Consider the following 22,229-nt stretch of genomic DNA (forward strand, 5'->3'; position numbering starts at 1 on the left):
TGTTGGGGAAGGGGGCATTGTATGTAATTATTTAGTCATAATTATATTGATTATATTCATTATTTATTTATGTATATTAATTTCTTCATCAGTTTGTTTAAGTGAGCTCACCAGCAGTTTTTATATCCACAACCAAGGGATAAGTGAGGCAAAGGACAGGCAGTGAGAGCAGTTGCATAAACTGGCACTGCCAGTGCTGGGCAGTGACACAGACAGCTCCTCACTGCTGCTGCTGCCTTTCATGACCTTGCATAAACTCTGCATCTTGGTGTAATTCTTTATTTGCTGTCTTACTATGAAGTTGCTCAGCATACTGATGACCTCCCAGTCACACCCCTGGAATGGTGTCCAGTAAGTGTAATTCAGTTTAGTGGATTAGCAAAGCCTTCTGCTCGAATGTGGTCAGAAAGAGGAGAGTGAACTGCTGTGGTTTGCAGGGAACTCCCTTGGGAGTTTGGAGCAACCCCAGAGAGGGCTTTTATGGCCATGTCCCACAGCTTACCTCTGATCTGTTCCTCCCACAGAAATGCATCGACATCCTCATTGAGAAGGAGTACTTGGAACGTGTAGATGGTGAGAAGGACACCTACAGTTACTTGGCTTAGCATTTTTATTAGCAATTACCTGACTGTGTGACACTCGGCAAGTAGGTATGTGATGGAAAGAATGAAAGCGACAGAACTTCATAGCAGCCACCTGCTGCCATTTGGACCTCCCTTTTTAATGACTGAGACCAGGACTCCATCAGCCAGTCTCAGATTTACATCAGAACTGCTCAGGATTGATACATTTCAAGTATGTAAATATGGACACCAATGCCATTTAACCTAATTTAAGAACAGAAAGGAATCAGACCCTTCTCATTTAAGGGTTGCATGCTACTGCATTTAAATCAATACATTGGCTATATGATAAACAGCTGCCATCACAGGCAGCACTTATACATGTTGGCAGCACTTGGAGAGTGAGTCTGAATGGACCCATGTGTAATCTGCTATGAAAAACCATTTGTATAGTGTGTTTCATTTTTTAATGTGTGATAAATAATAAAAACAAATGAAAAGATTTCTGTACAAGTTGCATTTGGTTTTATTGTTTTAAGTTTCATGACTTATCTTTCTAAATGTAAATAAAAGGTATAATGGTTATGAAAGCTATTAGAAATTCGTTTTGCTTTTCCTCCCCATTTTCTGGTGCTTTAAGAACATTTTGTTCTCTGGAGATACTGTCATCTATCATTATCTGTGCATGTTATTTCTTTTTGAAGAGGAAATGTCTGCACTTTGAAAATAAATTTGTGATGATTTCACAAGATATGCAGAACAGAAAATATTCAGAATATATGTGGCAATGCTTGGTCATCTGAAATTGGAGCCTGCTTTAATGTTGCTTATTGTGCTCTAAAGTGCATCACACTTGCATAAATGCTGCCTAGAATAAAGAAGGTTTAGGCTGCCCATTTCTTTGACTGGAGCAGAAAATTGAGTGTGTTCCTGAAGAACAATTCCCATTAAATGCAACCTGTGATGGGAATTAAAAATACTTTCAAATGTTACTACACATACCTTGATTGACCAGGCCTCATTCCATTCTTCTCACATTTTGTGAAATGAGTACTGGCTTTCCATATGCTGCCATCCTCACAGGTCTCACTTCTGGTAATCTATATTTTCTAATTTTGATCATGGAAAGAACTTATCTTCTGTAGCCATTTTACCCTTTATGCAAATGTGATTTCATGTAGTGTTTCTTCTCACAGGAAAAAAGCCAGGTTTTGTGTTGCTAATGTTTCTCTCTTGAGGGAAGCTAATGGTTACAGTTGAACTCTGGGTTAAAAACAGAACCTGAGCAGTACTAGAAGGGAGGGGTGTCATCTGCCCTTGAGATTTTGTATGCTTGGTATTTCTGTTCTGAAAGAGCTAGAGACTGCTATTAGGGGCAATAGAAGCATCTTGCTGCTCACAGTTGCTTTTGAAAGTTTAGAAGAGTGGAGCTGGTGATGCCTCTTAAATTTCTTTTTTATTTTTTCTAAGATGCTGGTTTGGTTTTGCAAACCCTTCTTGCAGAAAGTTCAGGGCTAATAGATTTCCTTGGCAGGACGTGCTATGATGACAAAGAAGCAGCCTGAACTCCTTTCTTAGTTGGAAGTCCAGAAATGACCTGCTCTGAGCTGCTTTTCAAAGCACTTGGCTGGTTAAAGCAGTGCTTTCTGTACTGTGCATCCTTCAGGAGCTGTGCTCTACCTGAGCAGGGAGAAAATCAGGGTTTTACTTTTGAACTGTTCTTTTCCTCATGAACTCTTAGTTCTTACTTGAGCCACTACCAAGGTGGTGGGCAGCTGCCTGCTCTACATGGAGTGTGGAAGCAGGAAGAGCTGAACTCAGCCCCAGGTTTGGAGTCCCCTCAGTGCAGCAGGTAAATGGTCACCGTGGACAGGATTTCATGGACTCAGATTGGCAATAATGCCACCCTGTGCCTGCCCTCCCACTCCAGCTGATTTGCCCAGAGCATTGCGTTCTACTTAGCAAGAGGCTGCAGAGTTCACAGTCCACTAGCAAAAAATAAATGTGGTAGCCCCATACAGACATCTGGCTGCAATCTAATGTTTCTGGTTGAAAACTACACTTTTCTCTTCTGCATCTCTTAACTTTTTAATATATGTGTAGTTACTGTTGTATTCATCAGTCAGTTTGGTGCTTCAGAGAAGCCACAGTGAGGGCACCTTTTACCACAGCTTTGCCTTTAAAGTAGTGTTTGTCACAGATATCACAGCTATTCTGGCAATTGTAGGAGTTTCTGGGCTGCAGCCATTACTCCAGAGAACAGGGATGTAACTGCATGCTGAGGGAGCTGAGAAGCTGCAAGACCACACTTGTCTCACTTAGGTCCTGGAGCACCACAATCCCAACTGACATCTACCCTGGGTCACCTTTAAGATCAGCATAAGGATGGAAACAAAGTAACAGAAGGAGACAAGTATGGAGCTGCCTTTGCACAGAAGTTACAGTTTAAATTCACATTGCTTTCTCAAGGGGCTGACACAAAATTCCAACTCAATTCCAGTAAAAATGAAGAAGTTCAAGTATCCTTTATTCAAGGTTGAAAAATGTACCACACCACATTATTGCAAAAGTTCATAGGTACAAAACACTTTGCAGCTGGTGAGAAGGCAATAAAAAGTTGTTTTTTTTAAAATTTGTTACTATAAATTACTGTTACAGTACTTTGCAAATACAGAATTTCAAATTGCATCATTTTTATTTTTCTAAAATTGCCCACAGTACTAGAAATTCCTGAAGATAAGGCAGCTGATTGTTTAAAAGAAGAGGTAGCTGGTGTCAAGGGATTTCCATTTCTCTTTCAATGCCCACATACTTAAGGGCATCAGCTTGGCTATATCTGAAATTTAAAAAAATAAAATCACAAAAAAGTAGTGTCATGGAACATTTCAGCTTCATTATTCTGACAGAATGACATCAGCCTGGAATACTCAGATTTCCCGTCGTCAACAGCTGGGGTGTTTCCTCCTTGTGTGAATTTGCAGGTGCATAACACTGCTGCCCCATTCAAGAAACTACTTTCAGAGGTGTTTGATCAAGAGGAGACGGATCACTAGAATACCATACATTTTCACCTTGAATCTCCCAGTCCTGAAGTTTATTTTCAGGACTGGAAAGCAACTGCATTTCTCCAGGTTGACCTACAGAGTATTGCCACTGGACAGCTTGCTTTTTGCCAAGTTAGATGATTGTAGAAGAACTAAGGACACATTCTTAGCAAGCACTTGTTTGTAGTAATTCTGAAATTTCATTCTCTGAAATGCTTGCCTATTTCTGAATGATGGGGGAGTTTAACTTGTACTGGTACCTAGGTAACCCCACCAGAGAAAGTCTGTCCGCACTTGTCACTACACTTTGCTTTATATGAGCTGCTTTTCCAAGTTTGCAGTCTCTTAACCAGCTGCATTGCTCAAATCAGTCTTGCTATGGTATCCAGCTTAACAAAACCAGTGTGGGGAGTGCTGCTTCTCAGCTGCTGAGACCTGAGGCTGCAGGGGCCAGGCAGGCACAGGAGTTTACTCTGAGCTGCACAGATACTGAAAGCTAATCCCATCTGAAATCCATCTACCCACCTGTAGTCAAAGAACAGTTCTTCACCAGTCTGAATGGCTCTTTTAGCAAATATTCCTATTCTGTGATCACCATTAACCATCATAACTGTTTTAAAAGAAATTAGGTATGTTAGTACAAATTCTGATAAAATGCATGCTAAAGAAATATCTCACAGTATTTCATACATTGATGAGAAGCAAGTAAATGTGAAACTTACCTTTTGCATAGCAGTTGGGATTTACTGAATGGTTTGCAAATCTAATTTTGTTGCCCTTGCGTGTTGCATCAACCACAAAATCTAGGGGGGGCAGAAAAACGACAAAACCCACAAATGATGGATGGGTCACCTACAAACACATTTTTGAGTTTAATATCTAGTGTGCTTAGATCTTAGCAGCTGAAGAAGATAACTGCACAGCTTCCCCCATGGAAGAGCTGGCCCACCACCCTACAACAGCTGAACTCTGCTGTTCCACACTGTGCTTTTCCTTTACCTCCCACCATAGTGGCACCTTAGATTCTCATTGAAGCTTCTCTACCTTTATTCCACAAGGACAAGCTCCTTAAATATGCTAAGTCAACACTGACATAAAGCAGCAGGTTTTCTTGCTCATTTCAACTATTTTCTAATATTTTATGCTTGACATAGTGCAGTCTGTATTTTTCTCTTCTAATGGCAGCAGCCACATGCCACATATCTGTATGTGGCTTTTTTCCCCCAACACAATTATCATCATAACTTACTGCTGATTTAATTCAGTAAAATTACTTCAGGCAACACCTGGCAAGCCTTTTACCTTCTTTAGTCTACTTAATGTCTGCACATAATTTTACTCTGTGAAGTTCTACTCCTCTTGTACAGTTGCTTGTGCAACAGGCTCCATCACTACACCTAGCTGACTAATATTTAGAGAAAAAACCCCAAAGACTAACTATCAACAGGATGAATCCACACAGATAGGGAAAGATGTGTAGAAAAAAATTCTCATTGTTACCTGCTGTCTGCAGAAGAACAGGGCTGAACAAAATGCTAAGCATACATACTTTACTTATGCTGCCAAGGGTTGCAACTAATGCATACATACCATTATTCAAGTTAAACAGAAAGCTGCACATGTATTTGTCGTACACTTTTCCTCTTCTGTCTGCCTCATCCTGAGAAATAATCTGAAAGAAACACCACTTGTAAAAGAGAGAAGCACTCCTCCATTGTGTAACTACAGCAACTTAATGTCAACCCCCCCCAGCCTTTTGAAAGACAGGTGGGAGTTTTTTTATTCTCTGGGATTCAAAGTATTCCCAAACAAAGTGTTGTTTTCAGCAAGCATTCTGCACTTACCAAACATCCATGCTTTGCTTTTAGCATAAATAAACTCTTTCAGAGCAGAAGAAAAGCAAGAATTGCTTCTCCTCTCAAAATCAGGACTACATACCGGGCTCAGGGTTTTATTGCTACAGAATACAGCTTAGTGAAAGCTCCTACTGACTTTTAATACTATACTAAGTAATTTGCCACCAAATTCCAAGCATGTCTGAACTGAAATTCCATCTAAGATAAAAATGACATTCCAGCCTCTCCTTCTCACAAGAATCTGTTTCAAAATTTTTTGTGACATTTCAATTGTGTAGCTCTTGTGACAGCAGTTGCAGCCTGTGACACTTAGTCAGCCACATGGCTCCGTCTGAACGTGATACCAGGTTACAGACAATGGCATCCCAGGGTCGGGCCCTGTCAATGCATAACTTTACCAATTAAGCTCATATCCAGTCTTCTCCATCCTTACCTCACCACAGTATTCAGAGATGAATTCGTTCTTCTGTACAGGATCTTTGATAAAAATTCCCCAGCCTGCCACATCTGAAGGTGCCAATAGTAAGTGCTGCGGAATATAAAAAACAAGAAGTTTTGATATGCCTGGCTTAGACTTGAGTTCAGGTTTTTTTTCCATTTTGTTTTGTATCACTTAATTGTATCACTTAGTGAAATGTATAGGTTGGGACTCCAGGAGTGCAGACAAATCCAGAGTCTTCTAATGATCAAACACACAGTAAAATTACAGCTTATGGATCAGAAGATGTATATAAAAGAAAAATGACCAAGTATTTGAAAACTACTAAAAATTTTAGTTTAATCATCCCAAGACACCTTGAAATGAGGAGGTTACATAAAAATTCATTTACTAAAGATTTCAACCTCAAATGGTCTGCAGACAGAAGCCCACTACTCATTAGCTCAGTAATCAACTATTTTGTGAGAAGACGTTCCAGAGTAGAAATAAACTTTGGCTTATTGATTTATTTGCCAGAACTGAATGGCCTTTCAAGACTTCAGTAGACTGTATACAAGTTTAAACCTTAGAATCAACAACTGAAGAAAGAAACAGCTTCTAGACTCTGGGATAAACTTCTTTATGCTGATCTGGGGAAAGACTACTGAGGTCTTTAAAACAGCAGCCTATTTGCAATTAAGAAGCAAAGCCTGAACGGGAAAAGGGAGATATTCTGCTGCCATGCTGCACAGAAAACACTAATTGGTACATGACAAAATGTAGATAGACTTAACAGCAGCACACGAGCAAGCTAACAAGTGGCAACTCCTTTCCTTGCTGTATTGTTTGGTTTGGGCTTTTTTGTTTTCTTTTCCAGTCTGACAGCATGAAGGCAAAGAAATTCCATTCTCTGGCTTGAAAATATAAGGACACCTCAAAACCCAGGCAACAGACATGCAGTTGTATAACTCTGGACATACTTTTTTGGATCCTCTCTGAATGCTGCAGTTCTTGCAAGAAACATTTTTGCTGTCCCAGTGGTCAGCTGCTCCACAAGTCAGGCAGAGGTCAGGATCACACTCACGGACAGCCAGGTAACAGGGGCACTGCTTGGTGTTGCATTGTGCTTTACAACGACACCCAGGAAAACGATTTTGGCCTACAAAGGAATGTATGGAAAAGAAGAACAGCAAATATGAAAGAATGCAGTGTAAAATTAAGACTGTACAGATTATAGCATATCAGAATATTGGTAACAGCCACTGATACCTGCATAGGACATTCAGGAGTACTGCAAATTCTTTCCTTCCCTGATTTTAATAGCTCTTCCTCAACTTTAGGTCTGAAGGCTGTTTCTGATTTCATGCAATGGCTAATTACAAGGGCCAAATTAAACTGAACATGCTCGCACTGTTGGACACAATTTGCTGCTCCTGTAACTGCCTGCAACATGGACAGACTGGTTGTACAGATGGTGGGACAGTGAGAGAAGTTTATAGGTAACTTTTAAGTGTTCTAAATGTTTTACTTACATTCTGAGCTGCACTGACAAAACTTCTCACAGAAGTTTTGAGCAATTACACATGGGCATGAGCTATCACAAGGCTGACGTGGGTGATCACATGGCTGATAGTTGTAAACGTGATTCGATGACCCATCTGAATAAAAATAGCAACATTTTGTAAAGTTGAAAGTTGCAAACAAACAATATACAGTTCCTCTCAGTCTAAGGCAGAAATTCCCTTTTAGTCATTTAACTAAGAAAGCCCAAACATTAACAAAAAACCCAAACCCACAACAAGTGGGGTTAAAAACCCAAAAGACACAAAACCAGAACTGAAACATTAGTGAGGTGTTTTACACCATTAGCTGCCTTCCTAGTGCACCTCGTTTTGCTCAGCTGCTTAAAGTATTCAGAGCTGAAAGCCGTCTATGTGGAAAACTGAGAAACGAAACTACAATGGTATAATTTCCTGTCTGAACGTGTTTTGGAATAGCACTGATATTATTCAGCAAAGTAAATTTGCTTAAATACCGAAAGCAATTTTTAATGTGGAACAACAGTCAACTTTGAAACAGGTAACACTGACAATGTAATCCCATTATTATTATTACTATACCACTGTCAATTTTCCAGTACAGACAATGCTGAAGTCTTCTAGGCAAGAAAGGAACTACCAGGGACAAGTCTAGAACTTTATCTATACAGCAGCTAGGAGAATTTGGTACTATATAAATTATATTTGCTATTAATACTCCTGAGCTTGTTTTGGGTTTGCATGAATTTGTAAATTTGTAAAAATGCTCAAGTTAGCAATCAGCAACAAAAAATGAGAGAGACAAACTGATCAATTATTTATGTTGCTAGGAGTCCCAACTATTCTCAACATCTTTTCAGAGAACTATTTCTAAATTAAGCTGGCTTACAAACAAACAAACAAACAAACAAAAAAAAAAAGATACTTTTTACTACAGCCCCTATCCTTAATACCATTTTACCTGTGCTTCAATGAAGCCATACTGGTAAGACAGTAAACTAGGCCTCCTTTCCTTTTTATGGAATTATACAGAGCTCTTCCAGCTATGGAAACCAAAGAGTACCTTTTGTCCCTACAATATGTGTAAGCGAGAGTTTACATTTTTAATTTTCATTCTCCTAAAATTTCTGGCTCCCCACAGAACATACATAATGGCTTAACATTAAAAAAAGAAAAAAAAAATAACCAGACCCCCCCACAAACAACCAAAACAAAAAAAGCAACAGCAAAATCAGTTCAGGACATAAATTGAATGGAAAGATGCTAACCTTTTTTCAGCTGTATCTTTCTGCAATGAGCAGCCCACAACCTGCAAAAACACAAAACAAACAAGAAGGTTGACAGGAACTCCTCCTGCAGTGGGCTGGGAATGGCAGCTGCATCTTGCACCCACACTTGACTTAAGATGGGAAAGTTTCTGGAGACGTGAACACCTGCTAACTGCACACGAGTCAGAGGGGCTGCAGCAGAACCACCCTGTCCTAGTCTAGGGCTTGACAAGATCAGAGCTCTGCAGGCTGCTCCCCCCGCTCCCCACACCATTCCTCTAGTCCCAGGATTGCACAGATGAGCAGTCCCCACCCAGCCCAGCCTAGAGATGCCTAAATTCAGATGCCCTTAAAGGAAACCCTGCCAAGAGCAGGCTGCTGGAGCTGCTTCTGGCAGGCAGGAGCAGCAGCGAAAGAAGGATACAAAGTTGCAGATCTGGAGGGTGATGCCTCCTAAACAGGGGGTGGAAAGGGGACAGCTGTTTGCTGCACAGGACTTGGCCCCAGCACCACTCTGGCTGTCACCTACAGATCACAGCCACGTCCTGCCCTTCACCTGAGGAGCTCCAAGTACTTGACAGGAGACGGTGTCGGCCTGGCACAGCCACACTGATGGGACCTCAGTATTCCTTCTGGCTGGGCGCTTTTCCCCAGCTGCCCTGGCTGGTGGTGCTGCACTGAGCCTTTCCTATTCTGCTTCGAAGCCTACGCTCCTTTCTCTGATGTCCTTACAGTTTTCCTTCAGTGTCCCCTTTCTCAGGTAGCTCAGCCAAGCACACCCTTTGGCAGAAGTGGTGTTCTTGTTGTGTGGTGGTTTATTTGTGTTTGTTGCTTTGCTGTGGTTTTTTTTAAGAGTAACATGCTTTTTGGTTAGCATTCACTATATTTGAAAGTTCTTGCAAGTTACATTTACCCCTTCATTTTGCATCCATTTCAGATTCCAAGCTCTTTGGCCAGGGAATGTCAGCTATTCCATAAACAGTGTATCAGAAACAATCAAGCAAAAACACCTGTCTGGACATTTAGTACCAAAAGAAAAACTAGACTTTTAATTTCAGTAGCCTTAAAATTAAAGGAGAAATCGGTTGTTTTATTTTTTCTTCAATTCTATGCATTTTAGTTACCACTTGTATATAGTGAACACACATAAGAAAAAAATTAGACTAAGGATTTTCAAAGTTTATACTTCTTGGACTTCCTTAGTATATCATGTAACAACATGAAGACAATATGGGAGAAGCCTCATTCCCTGGCCAAAAAATACATTGCCAGCTGCATCAACAACCTCACTTTCTCTCCAGATTTACTGAGCTGCCCAAAGCACTCATGAGCACAGGTACTAAAAGATTCCCAGCACAGAACACCTACAAAAGCTATTCTGCCTTTCAGTGAATGCAACACTCCTCAGAAGTTTGCACTCTGAAAAAATATCTCCCACTGTAACTACTTAGATAGGACTTTTTAGCTGCTACTTCTTTCATAAAAGCATAGCAGCTTTTACTTCAACCAAATGGTGTGCAGCGCCCTCCAACAGCTTCAGATAAATAAGATTATCTATAAAATTGTCCTTCTAAAGCATTACTATGAGATTTAACTCAACAACCAATTTTCTTACAAGCACTGAAGGAGCCCATACAAGTCAGAAACCCACAAAAGCAGATTTGTCCAAGTAACTAAGACTGAGAGGAAGGAAGAGGCCCAGCATCACAGAGTACTGTAATAAATAGATGACATTCCTATTAAGAGTGATTCACTCTAGAAGAAAAGGCTACCAACATATATTTATGAATTATGAGACACTGACTCTGCAAGAAGAGACTTCCCACATGCCTGAAAGGAGTGCAATTTTGACTTAAATTACTCTAATGCACACCAAACGACTTTCTTTCTTGTCTACCTGGTGTTTGGAAAATGTAACATACCATATTTTTGAACAAGTCTTTCACAGAAACTTGTCTGTCACCCCAAGATAATAAGAACCTACTAGCACAGCAAACCCTTAAAAGCATTCTGTGGCCAGACTTCTTAAAATACTCTTTCACTAGCAATTAGAAGTTTCACTTTTTCTCCTGAGGTAAGCACTATCCTAATACTTTAAATGCACACAATTGTGCATACACATCAACAAAGCATTAGTAGTAACAAGTCAAAGCAGAAGGAAAACTACAGGTGGTGGTCATAATGGGAAAGGCATCCATCTGCTCTGTCCCTCTTCTGGAGAGATTGGTGTCACAGGAGGGAGAGAGGGGCTGGAGACACACAGTGGCACAGGAACTGTGGGGAATGACAAGACAACAGGAAGCAGGCTGCCAACACTGACCAACTCAACAGGAGTTTTGACTGGCACAATCCAATAGTACATTCACTGCCTTGTAACTTCCAAAAACTGCCACAAAATGCTCAAGTTCTCCTGGTTAGTGCACAAAGCTGGAGCCTGAGCAAGCACCCTACTAAAGGCGGAGTCATTTTTGTATCTGCCCTATATTCAATCTACCATCTCAAACAGAAGCAAAAGGCAAGACCTGGTCCTATGCAGCAGGAAACAAAGGCAAGGAAAAGATGAAGCTGAGAAAGCAACTTGAAGCTTCATTAAAAAAAGCCAACTGGAAACGGCATAGCAAGTTTCCAAGCAAGGTTGTGGATTTGTGCATCTGCTTGCTGACATCTGCAGGAGAGCCAGCTTAGAAAACAAGTGTTTCCAGAAGCATTATGACAGCAGCTGTCAAAGATACTGTTCTTCTCTCCTAACAACCTACTAGACTTCTAAACTTCACCAGTGGTTTTAGACAGCAGCAGTGTCAGCCAACTCGGCACTAAAAACACTCTTTGGAAAAAGCTGCTCCAGCATTTCTTGCTTTGCACAAGGATATTATGCTATCAGAAAGAGCACTAAAAATTCAAAATACATGCCAATTATGTCAAATATGTAGTTGAGTCTTTGCAGTGTTTGATTTTCTGGTATCACTCAAAGACTTCAGTCTCCCAGACCATCTTATGCACAGCCTCCCCACCACTCCAAGGCTCAGCTTTCCAACCAGGTAGCACATTGCATCTGTGCAAATGCCTCAGCTGCACCTTTTGCCTGATAACAGTGAGACTTTAATTCCCTACAAAAAGGCATCCTGAACTCTTGGCAGAACTACATAAGCTATTCAAACACATGCAGTGAACAGCAGTCCAGCAGAAGGTAGGTACAGGAGGAAAATGAGAAAGTGGGGGGAAAAAATAATATACTTTCAAATAAAATACTAGAGTGGCCTCTGAATAGGGGATGAGGGAGAAGAAGAAAATCAAAATAATAAAGAAGCAGCTTTACATGGCCTTGAAATCAGTACCAAAATAGAGAAAGGAGTGCTGATTAGTAAAAGCAAATTCAACTCAGCTCCTAGCAATGGAAGAAAAAAAAAAAAAAAACACATGAAAGAATGAACAGTACTGAAGAACACTCTCCCTCCAGCATACACTCATGCTTTTCAGAATTCTTTCTTCATTAGGGTTTTTTACTGGCTTCTATGCAAAGTACTCACTTCTCATCAAGGCAGAGTTTTCTCAAAATAACAGGTGAATTTGATATACAGGCCAGGCTCTCACACTTACTGGTTCTCCAAAAAGCAACTATATTAGAAGTTGTCTTCTCCCACTGGTCAGCCTTATTAGAGCTCTCTTAACAAAAATGACACAGGAAGGAGGGACACAAGACATTTCATTATCCAAGAGGGGTGCAGTCTTGCTAGCTCAGTATGCCCATAGGGCACCAAGATGATATGGGAATTAGGCCAAGTCTTGCAAGAAAAGACTTTATCTGCTCTCAAATCAGTTACAAGAGGCCAGCAAAAGCAGCCTTTTACTGCAGCTTTTCTCTCTGGTGATGCTGCTTTAGCTCAAAGCCACATGCACACGGAAAACCTGCAGACAGCTAAGAGCCCTGCAACGGAAAAGGGCAAAAGGAAAGGAAGGGCCTTCCTGGCTCTAGGACCAGATTTACTCTAAGAGTGAGTAAACTCAACTAAAAGAAAGGTAAGAAGCAGAGGAGGATTTCCAGATGGTTGTCCCAGTTGCTGGTTGTGGGAGATCTTCAGAGTGCCCAAGTTACAGCAGGATGTAGGCAGGCTAAACTGCTTTCCTTTTTAAAAAGGCTACCGCCATAGAAGAATGGAGACAGCTAGATTGACACATATCCTGGGACATTATATTTGTAAAATTTTCTCCTTCCTTCAATGAGAGCTTAAAGAAGTAAAGGGCATTTCAAAACTAAATTGCTACCAATAAAGTTTTTATATTGGCTACTAATAAAAAAAGCAAATAAAGTCAAGAAACCCCATGCAATGGAGTGTGCTTTCATTTACTTGGGAAAAAAAAAAAAAACTCCTAAACAAAAAAAAGTCTGAGAATTCCTCCAAAACAATATCAGTTTGGTAATCATACAATCCATTTCAGCTGCAAAAATACATTTGAGCCTTTTAGATGTTCTTTTAAATAGATGTAGTGGCACCATTTTTACAGCAATTTGTGTTAATCTGACAGCAAGCTAATTCTCAGATACATACTCCAAATTTGCACCATGGCTAATAACCTAAATTTAAACAGCCAAGCCCACCAAATGCTCAAACACTTGCAAACTGTGCCAAGAGCATTAAAATCAATAGCTTTTGCTGAGAAGAAAATCTTTTCCAGATGCTCACTCAATCTTTTCCCAGCTCACGTTGCCTGCCTCTATGCTACAAAGCAAAAATATTCCACTCCACGTCAACAGGACCTTTGAACCAGTTCAGGAATTTCACTAGGCCTGGAAATAATAAATAGACAAGCTAAGACAGAAGCAAGAAGAATTGATGGGAGAAGAACCGGAAGGAAAAACTTGAGGGAAAATAAGGGAAGTTAAAGGGAGAAATAGGAAATTATATGGGGAAAAGTGTACTTACTGCTTGCTAAAGAAATGTTTTTGCTAATTTTCAGTCAGCTTTTAATCTCTTATGTTCTTATCTCTCTGAATAAAAATAATCAATGCAGAGCTACATTCCCCAAACCTCAGAATTCTCAAAGAAAAATGCATTTCACTGACAGACAGTTGCCACCAAGTTTTGCAATTTCAACAGAAATTGTGTCAAATAATCATTGTGCCTCCAGAAAAGTGTAATTCTGCTCTTCATTGCAGCTTCACTTCAAATAACAACTTGTTAACCTGGTTTTTTAGTTGGTGTTCTAGGTGCTAATGAAACTGGGGTGTTACAAATGAATAGTCTCTCCTAAAAAAAAAAAGAAGGCAATCCTACTAGCTTGCTATCTGAAGCTTGCTAGAATACACTTCATCATTAAAAAAACATAAGTTTTAATTTTAAAATACCATACAATCATTACTCAATCCTATTGAAACACGAATTTAATGTTTATTGCTGTAAAAAATAATTATACCACACTATTTTGAATGCTGCAACAAGCTGCATAGGCGATTTCTAATCTAAACAGAGTTTTGACTACTTGCATCAATACACCTACAAGAACCTGGCTGTTAAAGAGCTTAAAAAGAAAGGAAAGGGAAAGAGAAGAGGAAGGTTATAGTTGCCAATGCAGTAAGATTTTTTTCTGAAATTAAAACACCATTTTGTTTTATTGCTGCAACTTTTGGTTTTGGAAGCAAAAGAAGAGCTGCACAACTTTTCCTCCAAAACGCTTTCTGTTCTGATCCCCTGTATCTCAAATTTATTGTTATGCTAAGGGTATTTAGTAACAGATTTACCTGTGTTTCCTTTTCTTCTTTCTGGGAGGAGTATCAACATCTTCAGCAGGGACTGGTGCAATAATACTAGATTCCTTTACTCTAAACTCATACACCTAACAAGAGATACCATAACACATCCACGATAAATCTCTCACTAGTACAAAGTTGCTCATATTCTAAGTTAGTATGATTTCCTCCAACCAACAACTTACAGATTATATCCAGTCATAGTCTCTTTTCAATACATTTAAAGTTGATTATTTTTGTCATTTAAGAACTGATACTCTAATTTAAACCTCCTGTAAATTTAACTTAAAAACAGATTTAAAACTAACTTTTATGTATTTGTGGTATAAATTCTGGGAAAACCAAGAAAATTAATTACTTTTCCCTTTTAGTAATCAATACTAGTATTTGTATACTTTAGCTTTAAAAGTAAATCACTATGACTCTTAGCAAGTAGCTTCCCTTCTTACCTGTCTGCACGTTTTGGTCCCAATCAGTCTGGCAATTGCACAGAAGTTGTCATAGTAGGTGCCAATAAGAACTCTAAACATTGAAGCTTCTGCACCACTCCATTCCACGTTCTCTGGAGGCTCAATATTTGGCTTCATCTTTATTGGTGTTTGACACCTAGAATTTGCTTCTATAATAAATATTTGAGAGTAAGGCTACGTATCAAAATTTACATTGCCCTTCACAATGTCAAATCATTAACTGCAGTTTAAAAATACCCCAGGTTTTTTGTTGTTGTTTCCTAAGTGCCAGAAAAAACAAGCACTTTTCACATGCCTCTTACAGAAGCTAACAGTAGCTACTCAAATTAATGACCTACACATAAACTGAGACAATACAGATGTTCTCTTTCAGTTTGATTAAACTCATACTATTATTCTGTCTTTTCACTCAGTTCCATACATTCTAAACACACATTTTCAAGGACTGCACGGCTCGACTTGTTCTGGCTTTCTGTTGTTTTTGTCGCGTTGGTTTTTTTATAGTTTTGGTTTTGTTCCATCCTCTCAAGCACTGCAGCTCACTGAATGAAGCAGCACTGACCAGCCTTACCAGAGGAACTGGATGTTTCATCTTTCTTTTCCTCTTCCTCTTTATCATTGTTTTCCCCGCCGGTTTCAGTGCCGGCCTCTCGATCGCTGTCCGTGTCCTTTGACTCCAGAACGTTTATGGTGGGCGTGCTGGGCCTGCTGGTGTTGTTGGGGAGCCGCCCCCTCCGGCGGCCGCCGGGGCGCTTCGGCGGGGTCTTGATGCGCTCCGCGGTCAGGGCAGCCGCAAACTCCTTTGCGCCTTCCTGAACACAAAACATCACCGTTTACAGCAAACGACTCGAGAAGTGGTTCCACTAGTGGGAGAACACCTACTTGCGTCCTGAGTAACTTCCCACTCTTCTACAAAATAATCACGTGCACCACAGTTCCAGTTAAAGGCACTCCAACCGTGAACGCAAGTACTTTTGATGCTACCATGAAAAAAATCTACACTTACAAAGTACTCATGTCAGTGCTTCGGTTCACCTCTTACTTTGGCTGCCAAGTGAAAAATAATTCAGTATTACATTTCTATTTTCCCAGATGACAGAAAAAAATTAGGATTTCCCACAGAGAACACCCATAAAAATACAAGAACTTTTCTTGCATATGGCACTTATACAATATGTGTTCTGCATTTTTTAAAATGCAAGCATTGGTAACTTGTTTTCTAGTGGAAAGGGGTATGATATAGAGTAGTAAGTTTTCAGACGGGAAAATTGCATAGTTTCTCATACTAAAAAAATTAGGGGAATTATGAGAGAGATTTAAAATTATAGTACTCAAGATTTCACTTTATTAATTTCCACCCTATTGCTTCTTAAGACCACAAGTCCCAGATGGAATCAGCCTTTGGCAAACTAAAAAAAATCTTTATAATTTTTAGTTGTGATATAATTTACAAGAGAGCAAAGTCTGCAGTTCCTTGACTAGATTGGACAGAATAGCAGCAACACCATTATTAGGTGATAGTAATATTTCTTCCCTACAAATATCTCAGGCTACATCTACAATACTTCTACTTAAGATGATTGAAAGTTAAACATTTTCTCTCGCAGCAGCTGATGGTAACATGCTCGACTGCAAATGACCCACAAGGAGATGCACTGTCCTAGATCCAGCATGCCCTTAGTTAAGTATACCGCTATACTGCAGTCAGCACTCAGTGAATTGTGACATATAAAATTATCTTACCAAATGTTGATAACAGTGAGGTCCACAAGGCTTATTATCTAATGCTGTTTCTGTATTCTTTCGCTTGTAAGTATTGGGAGTTGCATGGAATGCTGTTGAATCAAAACATCACATTTTTAAGTTTTCACATAAAAATACATTGAATATGTAACTTCAAACTGTACCCAAAACACAAGGTTACCAACACTTTACTAAAACCAGAATAAAATACTAACAAATTGAATAAATAAATAAATAATAAAATAAACCCCATAACGTGACATATGACTTACCACTTAAATACAGAGACAGCACATAGGTAAGTTTCACATATCATGGAATGGTTTGGGTTAGAAGGGACCTTAAAAATCAACTCCTCTCTGCCATGGGCAGGGACACCTTCCACTAGACCAGGATGATTAAACCCCATCTAGCCTGGCCTTGAACATTGTCAGGAATGAGGCAACCACAGCTTCTCTGGGCAACCAGTTCCAGTGGCTCACTTCCCTCATAGTGAAGAATGTCTTCCTTACATCAAATGTAAACCTATCCTCTACCACTTGAAAGCCATTATGCCCATTTACATCGACATTCACCACATTTGTTTCATGTATCAAGGAAGATTTCGTGTGTCTCCCTTTCCAACAAAACAACAGACTTTACTTTGTTGTCATGTTAAACAGAATTATTCAGGGCTTCTCCAATTAATGATCATCTTTTCAATGTGTAAGATTCAGTTTTTAAATTTCTATCTTGCCAAAAAATCCAACCCCACGCACACTTTGGAAAGGTAACAGGACCCACTTTACATTTTCATCGGTGAGAAGGACACATAAGCATTTTTGCTCTATTAGTTTAACAGCACTCCAGCTAAGCTGACAGGATTTAAGAATTCAGTTCCCAGATGCAGGGTAAAAACAAGTTAGCATTGTATAGTCACTCTGGATAAGTGAGCCAAGTTTGCACCTTGCAGAGAAGTGTCTGGTCCTGTATCTGAGAGACTCTGTACAGCTCTGTAAAAGCTGCAGAACAGTGACTCAGAAAGGAGCAGAACTGGGTATGTTACACATGCAACACGAGCACCTTGATAACAGGAGAGCAGAGTTTCCTACCCACTCTCTTTGCAAGAGCCAGCTCTCCTCCTGGGCAATCCCTGTCTCCTAGCAGGGTGTTTTCAGGGAAACTGACTTTTCACAGTTTTCTGGAAGTCTTGGGAACTCCTCTGTACCCCTTATAGAGCTTTTCTGAAGCCTGGAAAACCTGCAACTAGACTCTCACCAAAGCTCCTAATATAATGTGGGAGCATGAATGTATGAGCTTTTCAAGATACTATCATTAGTTTTTTGCAATTCTCTTTTTAAAAACAACTCATCTGTGCTCAAGGAAAAAATACTTTGTTTTTTAGAGAGATATCAATAAATACTTTTTCCCTCTAAATGTGTAAAGAGTGGCATACAGAACTGCAAGGAACAAAAATGAAGAATGGACTGAAATCTAAAAAAGAAGAGAGTACTCAGTGCTACCTGTCTGTTTGCTAATGCTCCATGAAGGCCCAGAAGAGATGCTTAACTTAAAATGTGCGATTTCCAAACTGTGCAGAAGCACTTATGCTGCAGTTTTACTGCAGCTGCAGTTGGGTAACTGTATCTTACAGTGAAGCTTATAAAAATTCAGTGAATAAGAAGTGCTAATATGTTCAAAATTAAAGAAGAAATCCCTCCCCTCCTACCCCTATTGATCTCAACGTGCTGTTCCACACCAACACTTCACACATCTCCTTCATTAAGCCATTTCCTATTAATTTTTTTCCAGATCATGCTTGAGGCGTCTCTCTCTATGTCCACTATGCTTTAAAGACCCAACTTGTTAAATGCACTTCCTTCCCTGTTAAAGCATGTGGGCAGAGCTCACATCTTCCCAGACAAGGCTTTAAAAAGCAAACTTCATTCCAGTGGTCTGGCTTGCAGCATAGCTCTTCCAACACCTGCTTTGGCAGCAGTGGAGAGGGTGACCAGTTCCATCTTGGAAACACTTTGTGCTTCCCTCCCATAAAGGAGGATGAGTTGAAAAATCAAATAATAAATTCTATAATATTGTGCCTCTATTAATGATAGCAGCACATGGGAACCCCCCAGGAAAGCAATGTACTCTTCCAAGGCTTTCTTAAAATGGTATAAGCAAAATAAAAGTAACAATAAGTAAATATTACATCCCTTTCTCCGGACAAATATGCTATATTTTAAAAATCTGGAAACGTGAAAAAGCTTTCATTTGCTATATATGGGCATATAGATATATAAAAATTATTTACAAGCAAGTAAAGTAATGTAATTAATGTATATTGTTGCCATTAGTGCTCTTTCTTCCCCCAGATTCCAGTTAAAAGCTTTCATTACTCCGCCACTTCTCATGTTTCACATATCCTTCAAGTGTTCATATATTCTGTAGATAAAATATGTTACACTTTGTTACAATAACAAAGAAACCATGCTATTTAATGCCAAGTTATTTCACCTTTTTCCATCTTTTAAGAAACAATGAAATTATGGGAGCCCTTTACCCAAAAATGGGGGGGGAGGGGAATTCCCATGTTTTTCAACATTGCAGCTTCAAATTTGCACAGTATACCATTTCCTTTAAGGTTTTTTTTCCATTTAAGTGTTTTACCTTCTCTTCATACCACAAGGAAAATAATTTTTCAGCAATGCAGAAGAACACTAAAACATATGCAAGCCATGATCTATACAAGACTGCTGCAATGTACAGAAATCAAAGGTATTCTTTTTACATGTCACTTGCAGATGCAATCATTTCTCTCACAAATTCATTTGTGCAAGGTCCTAAAATGAGTATTTAAAAAAAAAAAAAAACTGTTTTCCTTTAGAAAATGAAGAAATTAACTTGTAATATAAAGAAACAAATCAACCTGTGTTATTTTTAAACGCATGAGACCTCAAAAATAGGCTACATCTGATACTTAAAATTAGGATCATCTTGTGTTCAAGTATTTAAAAAACACCCAACATGGTACAGTAAAGACAACTACAGTCAAAATCTACCACCTCTATTGAGAGGTATTTTTTGGGGATACTTGTAATAAAGACACGACCCAGGATAAGAATAAAACTATTTGTATAACTGTATTATGAATTTTTAAAATATCAGTATTAATCTTTTTCAAAAAAAAAATCACAGAAAGCTTTGTAAATTTCCTAAACATCTAAAGTCTGTATTTCTTTAATGATTTCCTTAAGAGAAATCATTCTAAAATGGTGTCCCTGAGCATATTTTCTGTCTTCAAGATTTATTTTCTGTCTCATCCCCAATAGGCTCAACTCTCATTTTCAATAATGTGAAAGTACACAGGCAACAGTTTAGCCTGAAATGTACATTTGCTTCATAGTCAAGCTATTTGGGAAATTCTCCCTACCTGATATTTTTCCTTCTTCTAAATTCTTTGTTAGTCCAGACATTTAGGCATAATTCCTTGCTGTCAGCAAATGAAGTCGGTACACAAGTTTTTTCAGTTATGTCATCACCTGCACATAAAGGGATTGCCAGGTCGTCAAGGGGACTTGACACGTTAAAAATCTAATGATAACTTTTCCTATATTGAACTCAAATGTTTTAGAACAAAGATTGGAAACTCTACAAAATAACTAATCGTTAACTAATCTTAACAAAAATGGAATCTAAGAGGGGGAAATACAAAAAGGAAAACCAGACCTAATAGAATTCCTGTATTTTTTTTTCAGTTCTCTATGCCTTCTCCAGAGATTTACACCTTTCAAAGTACCAAAGTGGTCACTGTAGCCCACCACATTACCAAAGTAATTCATCAAAAATGTCATCTGCAGAAGCCAGGACATCATCCCACAGCACTTGGCAAGTGCATCATGAAACAGAACATAGAGGCAACTGTAGAAATGTAATAAAAGTTAAATTGTTAAATTGTTGCAGAGACACTGAAAATTGCTACCGCAGACTTCCAATAACCAAAGGTTTTTTTGTTTTTTGATGAGTTACTTATTCCAAGCCATAAGCCAGGTGAATTTTGACCAAGAGTCTTAAGATTTCACAGAAAACAAAGAGGCCAAACAACTGACTCTCTCAGTTTTTAACAAAAAAATTCAGTGCTCTAGACAGAAACGCAGACAGACACGCAGACAGAAAACAATCCTCTTTTCTTGGTGTAACTACAGACAAAAGGAAAAGGAAGCAATGCATCCAAAGCAGTGAGCAGTCATTGTTGCAATGGAATTTGGGTATGTTTTCAGGGAGTGGCAACTGAAGCATCAGCTTACTACATTCAGGGTCCAACGTTGAGCCCACACAGTGAAGGTCAAGAGATCTCTTTGCAGAGATGACATATCAAATACGTTCTCATCAGTGACAACGACTGTGCTGCCACAGGCTGTCACAAAGAGCACTGTCATAACCAGTCATTTCACCCTCCATCTGACACAAAGCTAAGTCCTGAATGCTTCCACGGGGGAAGTGCTATGCATCCCTCTTTCTGTCATGGCCCTGAAATCCTGAAGGGCTGATTTAAAGTTTGGGCACTTTTAAGTACGAGGCACAGTTTAAATAAAGCCTTGGACATACACCACTTTGGAAAGAACACCAACTTGCTTAAGGTACATATCAAAAGTCACCAGCAATAAGAACTTAGGCAATCTTTTAGTATAAACACTTTGTCTTTTATCTCAAGATTATGAACACAGAGAGAGGAGGCACAGTGCTTTTGGCTTAAAGGATGCTGCTGGTATGAGATCTGAGGACCTTCAAGCGGTGGCATAGCTCTGGACATTCTCATGTACTGAAGCTGGCACCCAAGAACATGACAAAAAGTCCAAGAACCCATTCTTCATAGCACTCTTTTTATAAAAGTCCCTCAGAACTGGTGCCTCAAAACTGTGGTCTGGTAAAGTAGCAGGTACCCAACAGGTAGCCAGCAAAACTTTTCAGTTGTACTTCTATCAGTCTACAAAAATGACCATGAAAGGCAAATCTACATAGACTAACAAAATAGAGTAGTGAAATATACATGTGTTTTAGAGGAGCAACCATCTCCACTGAAAAAGAAAAAGTTTATAAAATCATTGAGAAAAATGCCTAAAATCACTGCAGCAGAAATATCTCAAGTCTTCAGAAGTGCTACTAGAGTAAGCCTGACCTCACTATGTCCAGACAATTCTTTTTTGTTGACTTAATCAAAATTGGCACCCAATCTCTCTGCTAGACTATTGAGAGTGTCAAGAACTCCTAAAACCCCTGTCAGACAAACAGATTGCCAACAGTCAGCATACAGCTTCACTTCCCTGTCCTACAGACCAGGGCTATACACAGCATATATTGAGTGTCCTGGCAACTAAGACACCACAAGACCTACAGCGTCACATTGTGTTGAAGCTGGCTGGTCAAGGCAACAGCTTACTCCAGAAAACTTACTGTTCTTGAACATTATGCAGAAGTAACAGCTTCCTTTTATTTTTTATTTTGCATTTTCTAGCAAGGCCTGCCAACTGAATATAAGGAGAAAGTGAAACTAACAGACCTAACTCCAAAATCCTCAAGTACTAAAGGAACAAAGAACATGAAAAG

General features: G+C 39.3%; 2 protein-coding genes across 14 annotated transcripts in view; one reads left to right on the forward strand and one right to left on the reverse strand.

The window, feature by feature from the left end:
- CUL1 (cullin 1) overlaps positions 1-1,065 on the forward strand; it is a 52,604-nt gene extending 51,539 nt beyond the window's left edge. For both annotated transcript variants that reach the window (XM_068203100.1, XM_068203106.1), the window contains exon 22: positions 525-1,065. In XM_068203100.1, coding sequence (XP_068059201.1) covers positions 525-605 — 81 coding nt within the window. In that variant the 3' untranslated portion in view covers positions 606-1,065. The remainder of the gene's footprint in view (positions 1-524) is intronic.
- Positions 1,066-3,069: 2,004 nt separating this feature from the next.
- The window catches only part of EZH2 (enhancer of zeste 2 polycomb repressive complex 2 subunit), a 51,384-nt gene continuing 32,224 nt past the window's right edge, over positions 3,070-22,229 (reverse strand). For all 12 annotated transcript variants that reach the window (XM_068203046.1, XM_068203055.1, XM_068203064.1 and 9 more), the window contains 12 exons: positions 16,647-16,738; positions 15,475-15,715; positions 14,883-15,052; positions 14,425-14,519; positions 8,688-8,728; positions 7,414-7,539; positions 6,862-7,040; positions 5,897-5,992; positions 5,198-5,279; positions 4,330-4,410; positions 4,133-4,217; positions 3,070-3,399 (listed from right to left, as the gene is read on the reverse strand). In XM_068203046.1, the coding sequence (XP_068059147.1) occupies positions 3,339-3,399; positions 4,133-4,217; positions 4,330-4,410; positions 5,198-5,279; positions 5,897-5,992; positions 6,862-7,040; positions 7,414-7,539; positions 8,688-8,728; positions 14,425-14,519; positions 14,883-15,052; positions 15,475-15,715; positions 16,647-16,738 (1,349 nt within the window). In that variant the 3' untranslated portion in view covers positions 3,070-3,338. The remainder of the gene's footprint in view (positions 3,400-4,132; positions 4,218-4,329; positions 4,411-5,197; positions 5,280-5,896; positions 5,993-6,861; positions 7,041-7,413; positions 7,540-8,687; positions 8,729-14,424; positions 14,520-14,882; positions 15,053-15,474; positions 15,716-16,646; positions 16,739-22,229) is intronic.

The sequence above is a fragment of the Anomalospiza imberbis genome, chromosome 1 (genome assembly GCF_031753505.1).
Source record: "Anomalospiza imberbis isolate Cuckoo-Finch-1a 21T00152 chromosome 1, ASM3175350v1, whole genome shotgun sequence".
Taxonomy (NCBI): domain Eukaryota; kingdom Metazoa; phylum Chordata; class Aves; order Passeriformes; family Viduidae; genus Anomalospiza; species Anomalospiza imberbis.